This window comes from Diabrotica undecimpunctata, chromosome 10 (assembly GCF_040954645.1).
Source record: "Diabrotica undecimpunctata isolate CICGRU chromosome 10, icDiaUnde3, whole genome shotgun sequence".
In the NCBI taxonomy this organism is placed as follows: Eukaryota; Metazoa; Arthropoda; class Insecta; order Coleoptera; family Chrysomelidae; genus Diabrotica; species Diabrotica undecimpunctata.
The window spans coordinates 28,456,229-28,475,855 of record NC_092812.1 but is presented as its reverse complement, the minus strand read 5'-3'; the positions used below and the strand labels follow the sequence as shown (position 1 = coordinate 28,475,855).

The window sequence follows — 19,627 nt, the reverse complement described above, 5'->3', positions numbered from 1 at the left end:
ATATGGAATTTGTTTCCCACTCTTATCTGTACTCCCAAACCTTCGTTTACTGTCGTCAAATTTTTATTGTTTGCACCCACTAAATCAACCCTAGGAATCTTATACACAAATCTGTCCAAATTTAATTCTTTTACTAGTTTTTTATTGATTAGCGATATCTCCGAGCCAGAATCAATCACAATTTTAATCGCTTTATGTTTTATAAATGCATCTAAAAATATTAGATTAGAATTAGAAATTTGTCTTTCGTTTCCTATTGCTACATGATTCATCTCCCTTGTATTTTGTTGTTGGAAGCTCTGGTTATTTCTATCGTCCCTTTGTTCGTTAGTATTCCTATTCGGAGGATTTTGTGCATCTCTATTCCTGTTGTGATTTTCATATGTTCTATGTTGTGTGTCATTCCTGTTATCGTAATTTTGTTGTCTATTGTAATTATTGTAATTTCTCGGCCTATATTCGTTTGTTGATCTGGGATGTCGGTTTCTCTGGTCATAATTTGATGAATACCTTCTTTCCGGTCCATTATATTGGTCATGTTGTCTTCTATTTCTCATTTCTTTTCTTTTCGCTTCTTTTAATTGAAGGAATTGGCACAAACTATCAATATCTTGATAGTTTCTCAAAATCACGTGATCTTCCAACGTTTCCTCAAAATGTCTGCTGATCATTTCTACCAGCTGTTCGGTAGAATATTTGTATTCTAGATATTTTGAATTGTTATATATCTGCAAAGCATATCTTTCTTCAGATATTCCCATTTTTTCGTGATATTTTCCATTCTGTAGCTCTTGGTTGATTTCTCTCTGTTTATTTTTCCTCCAGAAATAGTTGAGAAATTTATTTTCAAAATCTGTCCAATTTTCAAACTCATCTTCCTTGCTTTCATACCATAACGCTGCTCCTTCTTTCAAATGGTTTCTTATTGTTTCTTTGCAATCGTCAAAATATCTAATATGTTGTAATTTGGTTTTCAAATTTTTAACAAACGGTACTGGGTGTGTTTTCCGAATATCCCCGCCAAACTGTATTTTTATGTCACCCGGATTTTGGATGAGTACTTCTCTCCTGTCTCCCATATCTCGTTGTTTTCTGATATCCTCAATTTGTTTTTCTATTTCTTTCTTATCTTCTTGTAAAGCCATTTCAAATTTTGTTTCTAACTGTTCTAATTCCTTTTTCTGTACAGTCTTAATATCTTTCATCTTATTTTCTACTTTCTTTTCTTGTTCTCCCATTTTCTTTTTAATTTCATTAATCTCTTCTATTTGTTGTATCAGTTCTTTCTTTATCCCCTCAACACATCCTTTAATTTCCTGTTCATAGTTTTGCAAACGCTGCTCTATATTGCTCATTGTTTGTTTTGTTTCTTGTTGATTTCTATCCATTTTTAGTGATGTTTCTTGTTGGTTTCTATCAATTTTCTTTGATGTTTCACTTTGGTTTTTCTCTATTGTTTGTTTTGTTTCCCTTTGATTCAGAACACGACAATATTTCTCCCCAAATGTATTAAATTTTCACGACAAATATCAAATATGCAATCAGTAAAATTCAAATAATTCAAAATAAATATCAAATGTACGATTGGTAAAGAAAATAAAATCAAATAATTCAATAGCAGTAAATATCCACTAACTACGATCAATCAATAAATCAAATTTATATTCCCTGGAAAAATTGTCAAAATACTTTCAAATTCAAATTCCCTCAATGTTATATGTTTTTATCTCTGGATCACCTGTACTTGTTCCAGATCTCTTTCCCTTCCTTCAAATGTAAAGCTGCGATATTTTCAAGCCCCACGTTTTGGAAGCCAGTTATTGTGATATTTAAAGTCTTGGTGCGCCAAGCAATAATTAGCTAATTAATTTTTTTGATTAATTAAAATTATTTAAATGATATGATTATGACTCTATCCCAATTTTTAATTCTTTTATCTCAGGGTTAAATTCGTGCTTCAATATCTATGCTATTACATGTGAAAGGTAAGGTCCAGAGAATACCGGAATAATAAAAAACACATATGATCTAACACTATATTGAAATAAAAATAATGAAATAATTCACACTCAAACGTTTTCAATAAACAAATCTCATATAAGGATTCTCAAAATTTTGTTCTCCGTACGTGAACAATCAAAATTAAAGGGTACAACAATATTAATTGAAAACTCAAAATCCCAAACTATTCTAACTCTCCTAATCAAAATATTTATATCCTATTTATATCCTATATATATATATATATATATATATATATATATATATATATATATATATATATATATATATATATATATAAATACGTTCGAATTATCGGGTAAAGTGGACTGTAATGAAAATCTTTCTTTTTTCTGAGATACTGAATATTTCGCCATTTATTTAATAGCTTCCTCAGGAGTAAACTAAAACAATTTAAACATTATAAAAAATTGCGTACAAATACATTTTAAAACACTCACAGAATTTAAAAGATTTCGCAAAAAAAAAAATTTACGAAAAGCCGACAGCATCAGGCAGGTATATAAATTTCTATTCAAACCATACCACCCGTCAAAAATATAATACTGTACTAGGTATGAAAAACAGGATAATGTCCATTGTTGATAACAACTTTTTACAAAAAAATCTGGACATAACATACAAAATTTTTCGTAACAGCGGATATCCTAAACAAATTTTAAAAAAACTGATTTACAGCACTAATTTCTATGACGGTCCCGTCCATGATTCTAACAACAAATCAATCAAATATAAAAAACTTCCTTTTATTAATGGTCTAACTCATTCTGTCATATCCATATTCAAAAATGTTCCTAATATTAGTATCTTCTTCTTCTTCTCGTGCCACTCCTAGCGGAGATTGGAAATCATCATGGCCACTGCGACTTTGTTAGCAGCGCGCCTAAAAAGTTCAATCGAACTACACCCGAACCATTCACGTAGATTACGAAGCCACGATATTTTTCTTCTTCCCACACTTCTTTTGCCCTTAATTTTGCCCTGCATGATATTTCTTAAAAGTTCGTACTTTTCACCTCTCACAATGTGCCCCAAATATTCCATCTTTCTAGTTTTTATCTCATTTAGAATTTCGCATCTTTTGTCTAAAGTTTGGAGTACTTGCGTGTTAGTGACGCGGTCCATCCATGATATTCTGAGAATGCGCCTATAGCACCACATCTCGAAAGCTTCGATGTTTTTTGTGGTCAACTGTTTTAGTGTCCAAGCCAATATTAGTATAGCTAAATATAATACCAATATAATACAAAAAGATATCCCAAAACCTTCGAACCAAAGTGTTCGATTCTTGTATCCTTTCCGTTCTCACTTACGGAGCTCAAACCTGGACATTCACAAAAAAGAACATGGACAATATTCGAAAAACCCAGCGAGCCATGGAACGACAGATGCTTGGTATCTCACTAATAGATCGGCAAACGAACGAAGCAATCCGGAACAAAACAAAAATAAAGGACGCCGCGAAACAAGCAGCTAAATTAAAATGGAAATGGGCTGGACACAACGAACGTCTCGAAGATGGTAGATGGAACAAAGAAGTCGGAAACTGGCGACCGTACGATGCGAAGAGACCAAGAGGAAGACCTCAAATGCGCTGGAGCGACGATATCAAAAGAGTCGCAGGACCAATGTGGAAATGCCTAGCACACAACAGGGATGAATGGCGAGAAATGGGAGAGGCCTTTATTCGACAATTCGGATAGAAAAAGGGCTATAAAAAAAAATACCATGAACAGCAAACAACTATTTTCAAAAATCAAAGACCCAGTACCAACCTTATATAAAAGTAATGTCGTTTATGAAATACCGTGTTTAGGATGTCAAAATAGCTACATTGGTCAAACATCACAATGGCTAAAACAACGCATCACACAACATAAAAGTGATTGCCGCTTGGAAAAAATACTTGCGCAGTGGTTGAGCACTATGAAAACACTGGTCATATGCTAGATTATAACAAAGCTCACATTTTGGCACAGACTAATAACTACAAAAGTAGATTATTTCTTGAGATGTATTACATTAACAAAAATAAAAACACTTTAAATTATAAAACGGACACTGGACAGTTAAGTAACATATATTGTAACATATTGAACAAAATTTATAAATATTCAAAATAGCCAACATTCATCTTAATAACAACTAACCTTAATAATTCGTCAAAGAAATATCATTCTTCTGACGTTTCTTTTATTGTTTCTTTTAAATTCTGTGAGTGTTTTAAAATGTATTTGTACGCCATTTTTTGTAATGTTTAAATTGTTTTAGTTTACTCCTGAGGAAGCTATTAAATAAATGGCGAAATATTGAGTAATTTAGAAAAAAGAAAGATTTTCATTACAGACCACTTTACCCGATAATTCGAACGTATTTATAAATTATTTTTTGGTCGAAATAATCACTTCGAATCGGCTTTTTTATTGTCCAAGTTTCTGAAGCATAGTGGCGATAGGAAATATCAATGCTCGAACAAGGCGTAATTTTGACATCGAATGCCTTGGAATAGTCAACAAAGCATAAATATGTTTCTATGTTAAACTCTCGAGATTTTTCGATAATTTGACGAATAGTAAGAATATGTTCTCTTGTTCCTCTACCTGGGACGAATCTGCATTATTCTTGGGGAATTTGTGGTAAGAGAATTGATTTTAGTCTTTCATTGATGATGGTTAGAAGTATTTTGCTCGCGTGTGATATCAATGCTATTACTGCAATCTGTCGGTGAACCTTTTTTATATATGGGAATAAACGTGAGTTAATCCCAGTCATTTGGCCACTTTTCGGTATTCCAGATCTCATTGTAAATTCTAAGCATTACTTCCGTCCCTAATTCTCCCATTTTTTTGAGTGTTTCAGTTGTTATTTCATCATCTCCTTCTGCTTTTTCATAACTTTTTTTCTCTGTATTATTGTCTGGGTCAGAGAATATTATTTCGCAATATTATTTCCACACCTTTGCGATACCGTCTGGGTTTGTTATGGTGTTTCCACTACTATCTTTGATGATCTCTGTCTGCGGTTTGAATTCTCTCGCTAGATACTTGACTTTTGAGAAAAGTTTTCTAGATTCTTTCTTCTTCTTCTGTTACAAGATTGAGAGTCTCTTCAGTCATCCTAGTTTTTTCCTAGCTGTTTTGTCTTTGGGATTAGTGTTGTTGATGGCTTCAGTGATCCATTTCTTTGTGTATTCCCATGTTTTGTCAGGCTCTCCTGTAGTCACTGGTAGGTCAGCTTCTGCTAATGCTTCTCTAAACTTTTCTGGGTGTTTTGGAATCAATTTTTGTCTTTTATTTGTGATTGTTTTACTGTGTAAATTAATGCGAAATTCTGCTTGTAACATTTTGTGGTCGGAACCACAGTCTGCAGCAGGTTTTGTCTTCACGTTCATTATTGAGCTCCTCCATCGTTTAGTGACAAGAATATAATCTATTTGATTCTTATATCGTCCTCCAGGCGAAGGCCATGTTGATAATCTCCACGGATGAAGTTTAAACATTGTGTTTACTATACTAAGATACATATCGATGGCAAATTGAAGGAGCCGTTCACCTCGTTCATTTCGCTCGCCTAAGATATGCTCACCTATCGTTCCTTTTAACTGGTCATCTATTTTAGTTGTTCCTATTTGTGCATTCCAATCTCCTATTATCATCATTGGTTCTTTTTTGGGAATGGTAGAGATGGTTTCATGTAGCAGTCCCTAACATTCCGTGTTGCGATGCGGTGTTTTTTACGTAATGTTAAATTTGATCTTTCAGTATCCCATTTCGCAGATATTGCCTGGTCGTCCACAATCATCTGCCCGGTTGCCCATTTCACACCACGAGACCCGGAATCGATATGGCGCCGGTTGCTAGCCGGATAGCAGAGCACAGAATTTTCTTGCTTAGTCGTCATTTCATAACGCTCTCTGGGAAGATTATCAGGTGGTTTCCCGTTGCCCGCCTGATTGCAGTCTCACAGCCGGTTGAACTAAGATGTAGTTGTAGCCTGTGAGTAATTTACACTAGACCTGTATGGATCATACAGCCCCAGTACATAGAATGGTTTGTACTGAATTATTGCTTAAACGTTTCAGCTATTTGCTATTTTCAATAAGCACTTTATTTTATAAACATTACATTATAGAATAATCTCTCTGACATTGACAGATGACATCTGACAGGTATCTTAAAAAAGGAGTGGTTCAGGGTCGTATCTTAAATATCTGACATTTTGCATTTAAAAACAACTAAATTTATTAAATTATGATACATATCATTTAATAAATTGAGTTGTTTTTAAATGCAAAATATTTTTGTTTTTATGATAAAACTCGATGACATAATTTTCTTAAGATCAATTAATACAATATAAACCATTTTTACTTCTTATAAAAACAAGTGCATTCTGCAACTACAAAAAATACAGAATATGATTCTCATAATAGTATTCCATTCCAGACGAAGCAGTAGTAGAGAAAAAAGACTGCGAAGAAAGTTGGTTCGGTTGTTGCCCAGACGGAAAAACACCGGCTCAAGGTCAAAATTTTGGTGGCTGTCCATCGATTTGTGAGTGCAACAAATTAGGATCGTACTCAGATATTTGCGATCCAGAAACCAAGCAGTGCAAATGCAAGCCTGGCGTTGGGGGAACTAAATGTGATCGATGTGAACCTGGTTTCTGGGGACTACCGAAAATATCTGCAGGCTACCAAGGATGCATACGTAAGTAATTTTCTTTATTTTTAGTTCACTATATTAAATTTCGTATAATGCTGCTAGAAATCGTAAAGCCAAGTAATTGTTATAGAAGATTCGTGTGGCTCCAATATAATATGAATATGACAATACAGTTATTAAAATGATTGTTTTAAAGGTAAAAGAAAAAATTAGTGCTTCGAATAAAAGTAAAATGCACAATTTTATAAGTGACTGGGAGGAAGAATTTTTGTTCGTTATGTTTAAGGATAAGTGCTTTTACCTTATTTGTCGATCTTTACAACCCAAATGCAGGAACTTAAAAAGGCATACTAATCCCTGCATAAAAAGTACGAAAATTATAATTATTTTATCACCAAAGAGTGTATTCAGCAGACGAAAATTTCAAGATTTAAAAGTAGTTTGAAAGAAGGGCTATCCACTTTTTCTAAATCTTCCAAATAATCAGCAGCTGCAAAAATCGCATCTTTTAAAATTTCCTACATACATACAGCACAAGAAACATTTCACAGCTGGAACCGTAGTGAAAAAAGCATTTATTAAAGTAGCTAATATATTATTTGATTTTAAAACTAAAATATGTATTAAATCTGCATCAGCTATAAAAGAGGTCCAGTTATCCGGTCCAATTGTTACCAGATGAATTGCACTATAAGTAAATGTTTAAAGTCTCAACTGTAAAATAATATTATGGAATCTATATACTTTTCTTTGCAGTTTGATGAGTCCACCTATATGACTGATACTGCCCAGTTATGTATTTTTATCAGATCGGTATTTCTTGATATGTCGGCTAAAGAAGAATTATTGATAGTGTTACCTCTGAAAGAAAAAAACTCGCGGAGATGATATTTATACAGCTTTTCTAATTTTTTTAAAAAAATGTTCTTCCTCTTTATACGCAATTTTGCTTGTTCATTGGCGGATTAATACCTCTATCGAAGGTTGTCACTCCTGTACATTTTGCTAGAAACCCAGCCAGTGGAGAAGAAGTTCAAGATCGATTGTACAAAGTACGACCTATAATAACGTTCTTCAATAATAAAATGTCTGCTGTTTATTATCCTGGAAAAAACCTTTCACTTGATGAGTCAATGGTACTATGGCGTGGACGCTTGGTATTCCAACAATATATCAAGAACAAGCGTCATAAATACGAGATAAAACTCTATGTTCTTACAGAGCCAAGTGGTTTAGTTCTAAAATCTTTAGTCTACATTGGAGCCCTGGATGATGCCGGAGGAAAAGGCTACACAACAAAAGTAGTTTTACAGCTACTTCAGGAATATTTGGACCAAGGACATAGTGTATACATGGACAATTTTTATAATTCCTATGAACTAGCTAAAATATTAACAAATCGAAGTACTTACTGCACTGGAACGCTAAATGTGAGAAGGAAGCATAATCAAAAGACGTTATTGAAAAAAAACTAAAAAAAGGTCAGCGAATTGCTTGTTTTTCTGATAATATTTTAGTTGGTAAATGGAAGGATAAACGTGACATTCTTTATATCTCTAATGAATTTGGAAATGAAATGACGGAATTTGTTGATAGAAGGAATAGACCCAAAGAAAAACCTACTGCAATTTTTAATTATAATAAGCATATGAGGGGTGTCGATCGGCAAGACCAACTAAACTCTTACTACCCCTGTGAAAGAAAATCATTAAGGTGGTACAAGAAGTTGGGCATATATTACATACACTTGATGCTAATGAATTCGTACTTGCTACATAAACAATTTGTTTTACGTCCGATGAGCCTTTATGACTACCGACTGTCAGTTTTGGAAAAACTATCAAACATTGGGATGAATAATAAGCTGAGGCCGACAATTAAAACAGTCCACATTATTACCAAAATTTTGGCCAAGGAAAAACAAGGAAAAACAGTAGGAAAGCGATGTAGAGTGTGCTCTGGCAAGAAAATCCGTAAAATGACGCTTTACCACTGCCAACAATGTACAGAAGCGCCCGGATTATGCGTCGAATGTTTTAACGATTACCATCAATAGTGCAACATTTTGTGTTATACATATAAACAAATTACGTAGTTATGTATGTTATGAATTTGAAGTTTTTTTATTGTTCATCTAGTGTTTAAGTTTTTTCTTTTTGTTTTGTTTTTAATTGTTTTTACTTAGTTTTCTTAAAATTGTCTTCAATAAACTTAAAGTAGTAAAAAATATATTGACACGCATGCGTATCAGTCAGCACATGGCAAAAAATTTATACCTAGATGCACCCGAAACGTATGCGTGACATTGAAAAAAACAACTAAACTGTCTATATATGGGCTTTAGTTTAGTAGTAAAGCAATTATAAAGCCCAAAATATTAAAATTTTTAACCTTTCTAATTTTTTAACTAATTTTAACTTTTCACTCAAGAGACCTCACACCGATATGGGTGACAAATGTGATACACTACAGAATATTATTAATAATGGTGTTGATCCAGAAAGAGTTACAACAGCAAAAATTGAAAAAGAATTACACTTGCGCAAGGCACAAGCTGTAAAATAATGCAAAGGATGATGATGGATCGAATTTCAAAAATGACGCAACTACAGTTGTTGTTTGCTTTGATTTACAAAAGACGCTTCCAACTTCTAGTTTAACCTGCAGAAAAGCATACTATAGCCGTCAACTTTGGACTTATAATTTTTGTGTGTACAATGTTTGCACTGGACAGGCACAGATATTTTTGTGGCATGAAGGCCAAGGTAATCGTGGTTGCAATGAAATTGCTTCCTGCCTTTGGAAATACATCCAGAGGTTGCCACCAACCATTAAGCGCATAATTCTGTACAGTGACAACTGTGGTGGCCAAAACAAAAGTCATTATATTGCAATGTTCTAGCATTATGTAGTCCAAAAGTCACAAATTGATACTGTTGACCACAGGTTTCTGGTAGTGGGACATTCATTCATGGAATGTAATCAAGATTTCGGGATTATCGAAAAAGCGAAAAACAGAAACCATCAGCAGGTTTATGTACTAAGTATGTGGGCCGACATCATAGTGAAATCTAGTAGAAAGCTCATAGTGACGCAAATCGAGGATGATGACTTTGTGTCTTTAAATTCACTAGAACCTTACGTTAGGAAAAATGTACCAGGTATCAGTAAAATGCAGCGTATGCATTTTAAGAAAACATATCCATACACACTGTTTTACACAAAAAGCGTCAATCTTCCTACCTTTCACCAGCTGAACATTAAGTCCTCTACAAAACAATAATACGCAAAGTCCTAACATATGGTTCAGAAACCTGGACTTTAACAAAAAGCAATGAAAACATGTTAGGATGTTTCGAAAGAAAAATATTAAGGCGAATCTATGGAGCGGTAAATGAAAATGGTGTCTGGAGAAGACGATACAACTTCGAACTCTATAGAATATATCAGGAACCAGATGATATCGTAAAACACATTAAAATAGGACGTCTGAGGTGGGTAGGCCATGTAATACGGATGGAGTAAACCGACCCAGCTAGAAAAACGCTCCTTGATAGACCTATTAGTCAAAGAAGAAGAGAAAGACCCAAAACAAGATTCCTAGATAACATAGATCAAGATATGAGAAATATGGAAATACGTGCTTGGCGGAGGAAGGCGATGGATAGGGACGACTAGAAAAAAATTCTTGGTGAGGCTAGGACCCACACAGGTTTGTAAAGCCAAAATAATGACATGAAGTCCTCAAGAGCTGGTCGACCTCTCAACGAACTCCCGTTATTAGCAGCTATAGGAGACAAGCCAAAAATCAAGAAACTTAAATTTGACAACTTACAGTCACTTTTGCCATACGTTCCCCTATCTGCCACGACTTCTTCAACACCTTTCAATACGCTAATGGGACTAACAATGTTCCTGTCAAAGTTAACCAGAATGCTATTGTTCCTCCAGATGCCGAAGAGCCAGGAAACATTTTTTATAGCGAGTCAGAAACTGATTAGTTATACTTCAGGAATGGTAGTATTAAACTGATTTAAACAATTTTGTAACTTATTCTGTTAATGATTTTGTGTTAAATTACATTATTTTCACCACAGTTGTATTTTTTACTCAATTCGAATTTTCATATACAAAACAAACCTAAAGGATTCAGTCAATATTTGGTTTTTTTTTGGAAGCCAAGAGGTTACAAGTGATCACTCTTATCACCTTATCAAGGATTGTAAAATAAGGGCAAAAAGACAAGATCTAAAACTTATTCTACAGCTTATGTAACACTCTTAAGTATTTTAAAAAGTGTTTCATGTGTATAAAACAATTACTTATAATTTTAAAAGAGAGTAAACTTAAATCTTCTTTTTCTCATTATCAATATTTAGTCAGTTGTACCCCTTGGCTTCCAGGCTCCTCATCTGAAATTTAGTTTTATGTCGATAACGCTTGTAAACCCAAGTAATCAACTGGATATTTTACAATGAAGATATACAGCTGGCAAACATACATGCAGTATTGTGTGTATGTAATGACATTAAAAGTCGAAACATATTTGGCTGGCCTATACTGCGGTTCCTGGATGATCCAGCTGGCCAATAATTTAACAGATAAAACTGTAAAACTATGAAACAATGGGCTAATTATGCTTCAACTCAGCTATAATAAATCTAGTGGTATGTAACGTGTACACCAATAAATTTAGAGCGGGCAAAATTACAGCGAACACACACGTCTTTGTGAGGATCCCTTTCTCATCGGATACGAGGACTGTTCTATAAATTCACAATAAAAAAATTACTTTTATTCAAATTAAATTATCAAGGAAATGACCTTCCATATATCTATTAATTTTTTGACAGCGTTCATTACAAACTTCGAAGATGTCTATTTCGGAAAGGTCGTTCAATAAGTGACAAGCTTGTTTGGATTTTTAAGCAGGAATTCTTCTTTCTATAAACCAAAATATTATTTAGAATAATCAATTTTTAATCTTAATAATCATTTTAAATAACTTGGCCTTTTCGTGGATAAAAATATTGCGTGTAAACAACATAATAAAGTATAAGCTTGATAGATGCAACAAAGGACAACTAAAGTTGGGTTGCGACCTTGAAACATATTTGTTATTTTAAAGCGCTTATACAGGATCCATCCTAGATTTCGTTACTACTCTTTATGATTCAGCTTTCAAGAATATTCTTAGAAAAATCGACACTTTCCAAAATTCTGTCATGAGGGAGTGTTTGGAAACTACCCCTATCAATATTATTCGCGTTCTCAAACCACCGTCCTGTAAACTAATGCTAAAATAGATAACTAATCAAATAGGGATAAATGTCAAAAATTTGAATAAATTAGAGTTTAAAACTGGTACAAATTTCATCAAATTTTAAAAATAATGAGCTATAAGAAAACTAATAGATATTGTTCAGTGCCACAATGTTCTGCTCGATGTACGAAAGATATACATCTCCACCACTTTCCAAAGGACGAGAAATTATGAAAAAACTGGCAAGTAGCTCTTCGTAGCTAAACCTGTGACAAAATTCATGAATATATGCAGCCGACACTTTAAGAAATCGCATTACTTTTTTCCTGGTAGATCATATTTGATAGGAAATTTGAGGAGCAGACTTTCTATATGCATTTTGTCCATATTTTGTAATTTTGGCAAATAAAGAAAAACTGCTATGCGTTTGGCAAGAAATTTAACGAAAAACTGATATACCTAAAATATGGATGAAAAATCATTCAAATATTATACCTATATGTTAAAAATCGAGTATTGATAATATCCCAAAAAACTTGAAAAAACTGTTGGACAAACTGCATTTAGATTGTCATCCTTGGAAAAAACGCATTTCGATTGTCTACACCAAGCGGTATGACAGACTTTTGGTAGTAACGATGTAAAAAAACTCAAGTAGCTTCATAAAAATAGTATTTTATTTTTAAATACAAAATAATGTTTAAAAATGAATGGAACAATAATGGCATTTTACATATCATAAAGGTCCTAATGGTCATCGTCATTGCAATCACAGCACTCAGCTCCTTCGATAACGTCATCATCTTCAGTTTCACCAAGGTTAACTTGATTGTCATTTTGCTCACCAGTGTCAGAAAGAATTGGTTGTAACCATGTTAGCTCAGGATCTTTGACCCAATTTACCCCTGACAGTTCCACTAATAGTTTCGAGAGGCTCTGGAGTTTTTTTGGTTTTATTTCGTCTTGGAGTTCTACATTAGGTAAGTGTAAAGTCGAAAGCTTCTTTCCACGTTTCAATAATGTTTGGAATTATTTGGATGGATCATCATTTCTGTAGAACAGTTCGGTCTTAAGCAAAATATTGTTGTTGTTTTGTGATCTCTTAATAATAATTCGTTTGGCTGCACTGATTCCTTCAATTTTTTTTAAACAGGTTAAGGCAGTTATTATATCATAAACAGTCCAGTCTCTACCAAGTTGTTTAACTTCTCCCTTCTTGGAGTAAATGTCATAATATTGTGTAGGAGTTTTTATTGTACTGTAGGATCGTGTAACTTCCTATTTGCCCGAAAACACGGTCCGCTGGCAAATATGAATGTCCGCGTACCGGAAAAATTAGTACCACAGATTTAATATTTTGTGGGGCATCTCTGTATAGTATGAGCATATGCATCATGTGTGCATTTTTATTCTGCCCCGCACAACCATCTGCGAATAATCTTAACTGTTTTATACCTGATCCAAATTCAGATTTATTAAGAAAATCACGTAGAGCACAACTTATTTCTGCAGATCCCCTTTTTGCTTGATGTTCCATCCAGGTGTAGAAAACTGGCTTTTTAATATCCACGTCGGTTACACAAAAACAATAAAAAGACAACTGCTGGGATAAAATACATCTTGAATGGGCACTTTCGGTAAGACTTGAACCTGCTGAAGGTCAAAACAGTAGGAAACAGTGTGTTCCGGTTCTTAGTTTCTCTATTTCAGTTTTGTCTTTACAAAGGCTAATAGAAGTTTGGGTCCTGACACAAAAGCCACATACGTCAGTAGCAGGGCTTCCAAATGCAATATTAAAATGATTATTAAAGATCCTACTAAAATACTTGTAATTTACTTTCAAATTCTCAGCAGTACATTGATTGTACAGATTCCATAAAATAGTAATATTATTTTCAGATGATAGATAAATGCGCCGAGATTTAGCATGCCCGTAATGACTTTCACGTCGTTTCAAACTGGCTATAAATTTTTTAACAGCTTCAAATTTTTCAACATTCTTGAAAGACCGTTTGTTCCCTCCACGGTTCTCAACAATACCACTGCCAGATTGCATTTTTCGAGCAATAGTATTTACGCGTCTCTGACTGACACTAAATATGGATAAGAATAATTTCTGGCAAATGTAATTTTTTTTTTCATTCTTCCAAACCTAAAATAAAGAATACTACCTTCATATTGTGTTTTTCACCGTGTTTTTAAAATATCTAAACAAAACCTTTTAATGCTAAATAAGATTTTTTTTTTTTTTTTTTTATTTAAACAAATATACCCGCATCAACCACTAAGGGTTATTAGCGGGGGGACATACACAAACAGTAAGATACATATTGTTGCATAAAAAAAAATATTTTTTACAATCTGGTATATAGTTTAGTCATTTTAAGATAACTTAATAAAGACTGTAAATTTGTCGTTAGTATACTTTTTAAATTATCACTAAGGGCACACGCGATTCTTTCGTTCTGGTACACTGGACACTCAACAATTATATGTTTCACTGACAACTGAGTATTGCACTTGGAACACAACGGAGCAGCCTCCTGGTTGAAGATATGCTTGTGTGTAAGGAAAGTATGTCCTATTCGGAGTCGGTTAATGATGACTTGGTCTTTTCTATTATTTGGTAAGATGAGTTTGGTTCCTACTTGACTTAGACATTCTTTGAGTTTATTAGCAGTGTGATCCCAAGTAGTTTGCCACGATCTGTATACGTGGGCTTTGATATTTACTTTGTGATCAGTCCAAGGCATTTGATTTATGATAGCAATACTTTGGTCGGTGGTTGCATTGCTTGCCAGAGAGTCCACTTCCTCATTACCACTTATTCCCATATGGGAAGGTACCCAGATAAAGGAAATATCTTTTTGTTGAGTCTGTAGATAAGATAACTCTTCTTTGATCTTGAGAAGTATGGCGTGAGTTGTATATAGCTGTTTTATTCCAAGTAATGCGCTCATTGAATCGGTGATGATAACAAATTTGCTTTCATTGATAGAACAACATTTTTTCACGGCCTGATGAATTGCCGTAAGTTCTCCGGTATATATACAACAATTTGTTGGGATTCGTATGGTAGACTTGACGTTTTCGTAGATGTAGGCTGCAGCATGTCCTTCATGACATTTGGAAGCATCAGTGAAGATTTGATGGGTTGTTGGGTATTTGGATATTACATTTTTATAAGCTTGCTGTATAAGGAAAGGATGTGTGGAATGTTTCGGGAGTTCTTTTAGAGACGTGTCTATTTTTGGATGTTTAATCATCCAAGGAGGAACATTTACATGAATAGGCATAGTAAGACTGAACTGTTCTAAATTAAGACCAATACGTTTTATTCGTTCGGGAAATGGTAGTTTTTTTATTGCAATGTTTCTGTAAAGATCGGACGTTATATTTGTTCTGCAAAGTATTGTTGAGTAGGTTACGTTGCTGTTGTTTGCTGAAATTCTGGCAACGTAATTTAGTGATAGGAGTTGCCTTCGTTGGCTTAAGGACAGTTCATTAGCCAAAACTTGTAAGCTACTTACTGGACTGGTTCTTGTGGCACCTAAAACTAATCTCAAGCACATATTTTGAATGTAGTCAAGTTTTTTTAAAGATGTTTTGTTAGCAGTATCGTAGCATAAACAGCCGTAGTCTAGTTTACTTCGTATTAGTGATCTATATAGAGTAAGTAAGGTTGTTGTATCTGCCCCCCAAGAGGTATTTGACAGCATCTTTAGTAGATTAATTCTGGATTGGCAAGAACGTTGCAGATTGGTGATGTGGGTTTCCCAGCTTAAGTTACGTTCAAAAGAAAGTCCTAAGAAATTTATTTCTTCTGCTTGTTTCAAGACAACTCCATTTAGTGTTAATTGAACATTAGGATAATTTTTTCTTTTGCTAAAAATTAAATAACGTGTCTTTTCACTAGAGAATATAAAACCCGTGTTTTGCGACCAGCTTTCAATTGTGTGTAAGGTAGTTTGCAGTATATGTGTTCCCAGAGTTACATTGTTTGTTCTTAGATAAATGACTAAGTCATCTGCATATAGGCTAGTAAATACAGGTAGTTTTATTTGATGTATAATACTATTTATTGCAACTAGAAAAAGAGTAGGACTTAGAGTAGATCCTTGTGGAGTGCCGTTTTGAAGTACTCGTCTGGAGGATGTAAATCCATTGGTTCTGACTCGAAAAGTTCGTGTTTCTAGAAAATTTTTAATAAAAGACAACATGTGCCCTTGAACATCCCATTCTTGAAGTGTTTTTAGTATAAGATGTCTCCATGTTGTGTCAAACGCTTTTCTTATGTCAAAAAACACGGCAATAAGTTTTTGGTTGTGCAGAAAGGATTCATGTATACTTGATTCAAGTGTTATTAGATTGTCTGTTGTGGATCTACCCGTACGAAATCCACTTTGTCTGATACTTATTAGGTTATTGTTTTCGAGGTACCATTTAAGACGATAATTAAGGATTTTTTCTAAAAGTTTGCAGGTACAACACGTAAGTGATATTGGACGATAGGAATTTGGATCGTCTTTTGGTTTATTATATTTAAGGATTGGAATTATAGTTGCTTGCGACCATAGATCAGGAAAGTCATGATGAATAAAAATATTATTAAAAATATCAACTAACATTAGCTTTGCATTCAGAGGAAGATTTCGTAAGAAAAGAGGGTGGATATCATCAGGTCCTGGACTCGAATTTTTAGCACTTAAACAAAATTCTAATTCTTGAAGACTTACTGGTTTGTTTATTGGATTGCCACTCTCTGTGATTTGTATATTTGAAGACTCCGTTAGTTTTTTGTGCTCTAGAAAGGATAGGCTGTAATTAGAATCACTAGAATTAAGTTCGTATATATCTGCTAGTATTTCTGGAATATCTTCTTTGTTTGAATGCATTAGGTTATTATATGATAGAGTATCTATACCTCGAAAGTATTTTGTACCTTTTATTCTACGGACTTTGTTCCATATGTTGCCTAAGGGAGTGGAAGGATTTATTGAAGAAACGTACTTTTTCCAACTTTCTCGTTTTGCTTTTTTGATTAATTGTCTGCTTTGAGCTCTGAGATTTTTAAACCTTAAAAGGTTTTCGATAGTTTTATGTTTCTTGTAAACGTTAAAAGCGTGTTTAGACAAATTGAGTGCTTGTGCAATTTCGTTATTCCACCAAGGAACTGGCTGCCTTTGACTCGATTTTGTTTTTCCCACTGCGATTGTTGCTGCAGAAATAATAATGTTATTAAATATTTCCAAGTTTTGGTTTGCGTTATTGGTTAAATTATATTTGTTTGTTTGTTCTTCTATCAGTGTTCGATATAAATTCCAGTCAGCTGCCTTTATTTTCCATGTCTGGTGAATTGGAAAAGTTGATTTATCATTAGTGTTTATGGTTATCGTGATAGGGAAGTGATCACTATCATATAAATACCCCAATGTGTCCCAATATAATAAAGGAGCTAGCGACGGACTGCATAAAGAGAGATCTATGGCAGAAAATGTACCATTGTATGAATTGAACCTAGTAGATTTGCCAGTGTTTAGTAAGACTAAATTTAAATTATCAATGAGATTATTTAGGAGATTGCCACATTTGTCGGTTTTGTTACTTCCCCAAGTACTGTTGTGACAGTTAAAATCGCCTAATATTATTTTTGGGTGTGGAATTTGGTTTAAAACATTGCTTAGTTCAGTTATGTCTAAATCAGTAGGATGAGGTAAGTATACATTGCAAATATTGATTTTCATTTTGTGGGTGACTGACACTGCAACTATTTCGAGATTTGTTTGTAGTTGTATTTCAGTTGACTCTATGTCATCCCTTACAAAAATTGCTGTTCCGCCGCTTGAGTGATCTGCAACTCGGTTTCTTAGAAAAGGAACATAATTTTTTAATGTCACACTTTGGTGCTTGAAATGGGTCTCTTCTAGGCATATGACTAAAGGAAGATATTCGTGTATAAGAAGCTTAATGGATTCTATATGTGTAAAATAACCGTTGGGGTTCCACTGTAATATGAATGTGCTGGCCATTAACTCTTTATGTGTTAACTATTTATTGTTGAGAACTTGATTCTTGGTCAGTTTCGTCAGTAGAAGAAGGACTGTTGAAAAGCAGTTTCTTCTTCAATCTGGTGATATTGTTTTTTAAAGTTTTATTTTGTATTTGGGAATATATAAAGTTTAAAATTTCTTTTATTTCTTGGCTTTCATTTGAATAATTTTTAACAATGACTTCAGGATGTTTTGAGTGAAGGGAATTTGCCAGAAAATCACATATTTCATGAAAAGTAAGTGTAAAGGAAGGGTTTCTATTTTCAATTTTTTTTTTAATTTGATTTAGAATAATTGAAATATCTTCTTGGGTTTTAGGCTTTTTCTTAGGTTTTTGAGTATCGGGAGGAGGTAGGTAATTTTTAAGAATTTCAGGAGAGGATATTTGTCTTTTAGTTGCAGGAGTAATTTTAGTGCTTTTTCTATCGCTTTCAATTACTAAGGAATTATCTTGGAATATTTTTGGTTGATTCAAGATTTGTAATTCATTGTTTGTTTGTGAGGAAGTGGTTTGGTCTTTTGTAGCTGATGCGTGATTTTGTATGGTATTGGGTTCTGGTTCCATTAATGTTTCGGTATCTTCTTGGTATTGGTTTCGTGGTTGATCTTGTAGCTGATTATATTTTTCATTGGTAGAGTTATGTATATTCACGTGGTGGTCAGTTTCCATTTGATTAATTGAGTTGCTTGATGATGATAAAGAAGGACAGTCAGAATCTTGATGTCCGACAATCTTGCATCTGGAGCAGTTTAAACCATCTATGGAAATGTATAGTCGATATGATGTATTGTCGAATGAGATTAGAAATGAGTCAGGAATTGATGCATTTTCTAAAGGACTTATGAACATTTGCCTCCTAAAGCTGAGTACGTGGCTGTATTCTGAGTCTTGCATGCCTACTCGTAGAAACGTCATGTTGGAAGCGGATTTTATACCCATAGTTTTTAAGTGCTCTTCAATTAAGCTATTAGGTATAGTAGGACATACATTAGATATGATGAGTCTCTGGGCGGGGGTTATAAGTCTTCTTACTTCAATCTGGTTACCATCAATATTTATATATTTGTGGGAGCTAAGAAATTGATCAACTACATATTTAGAGGAGAGGTAGATGCAGATGCGATTGTTTGATATTTTGGATGCCCAAACAACATTTTTGGGCTGTACTATTGATCCAACAGCTTTTATATATTCGAAAACTTTTATTCCTTGTATGGTTGAAAGTATAATACCTTGGTCTTTTGAAGGATATTTGAAACTGTTTAATGCATTGGAGTAAGATATATGTGACGTAGTGGATATATTTTGTGAGGTAGTAGCTGATTCCGGTTCATCCATCTTCCCGCTGAGAATTTACGTACATTGGCACAGAGGATCTGAAGCCGGACTTGGCGACTTAATAAAATTAAACAGCAGCCTAGCCTAATTACTTGTTAGTAGCAAGAACCAGCAAAAAGTTGTTGTCAATAATCGATAAGTTGAATTGAAATCGATAAAATATTTTGCCTTTTAAACTTCTGATTTTAAGGTTATTATTAATGCAGTTTTGTACTCACAGAATTCTACGATTTTCAGTACACTGTCACATTTAACTTTAAACAGGATTTTGATTTTAATATTATTCACT

General features: G+C 33.8%; 1 protein-coding gene across 1 annotated transcript in view; it reads left to right on the top strand.

The window, feature by feature from the left end:
• LOC140451849 (agrin-like) overlaps window positions 1-19,627 on the top strand; it is a 714,345-nt gene that overhangs the window by 619,613 nt on the left and 75,105 nt on the right. Inside the window, exon 13 of the mRNA XM_072545755.1 lies at window positions 6,468-6,731. Within this exon, the coding sequence (XP_072401856.1) occupies window positions 6,468-6,731 (264 nt within the window). The remainder of the gene's footprint in view (window positions 1-6,467; window positions 6,732-19,627) is intronic.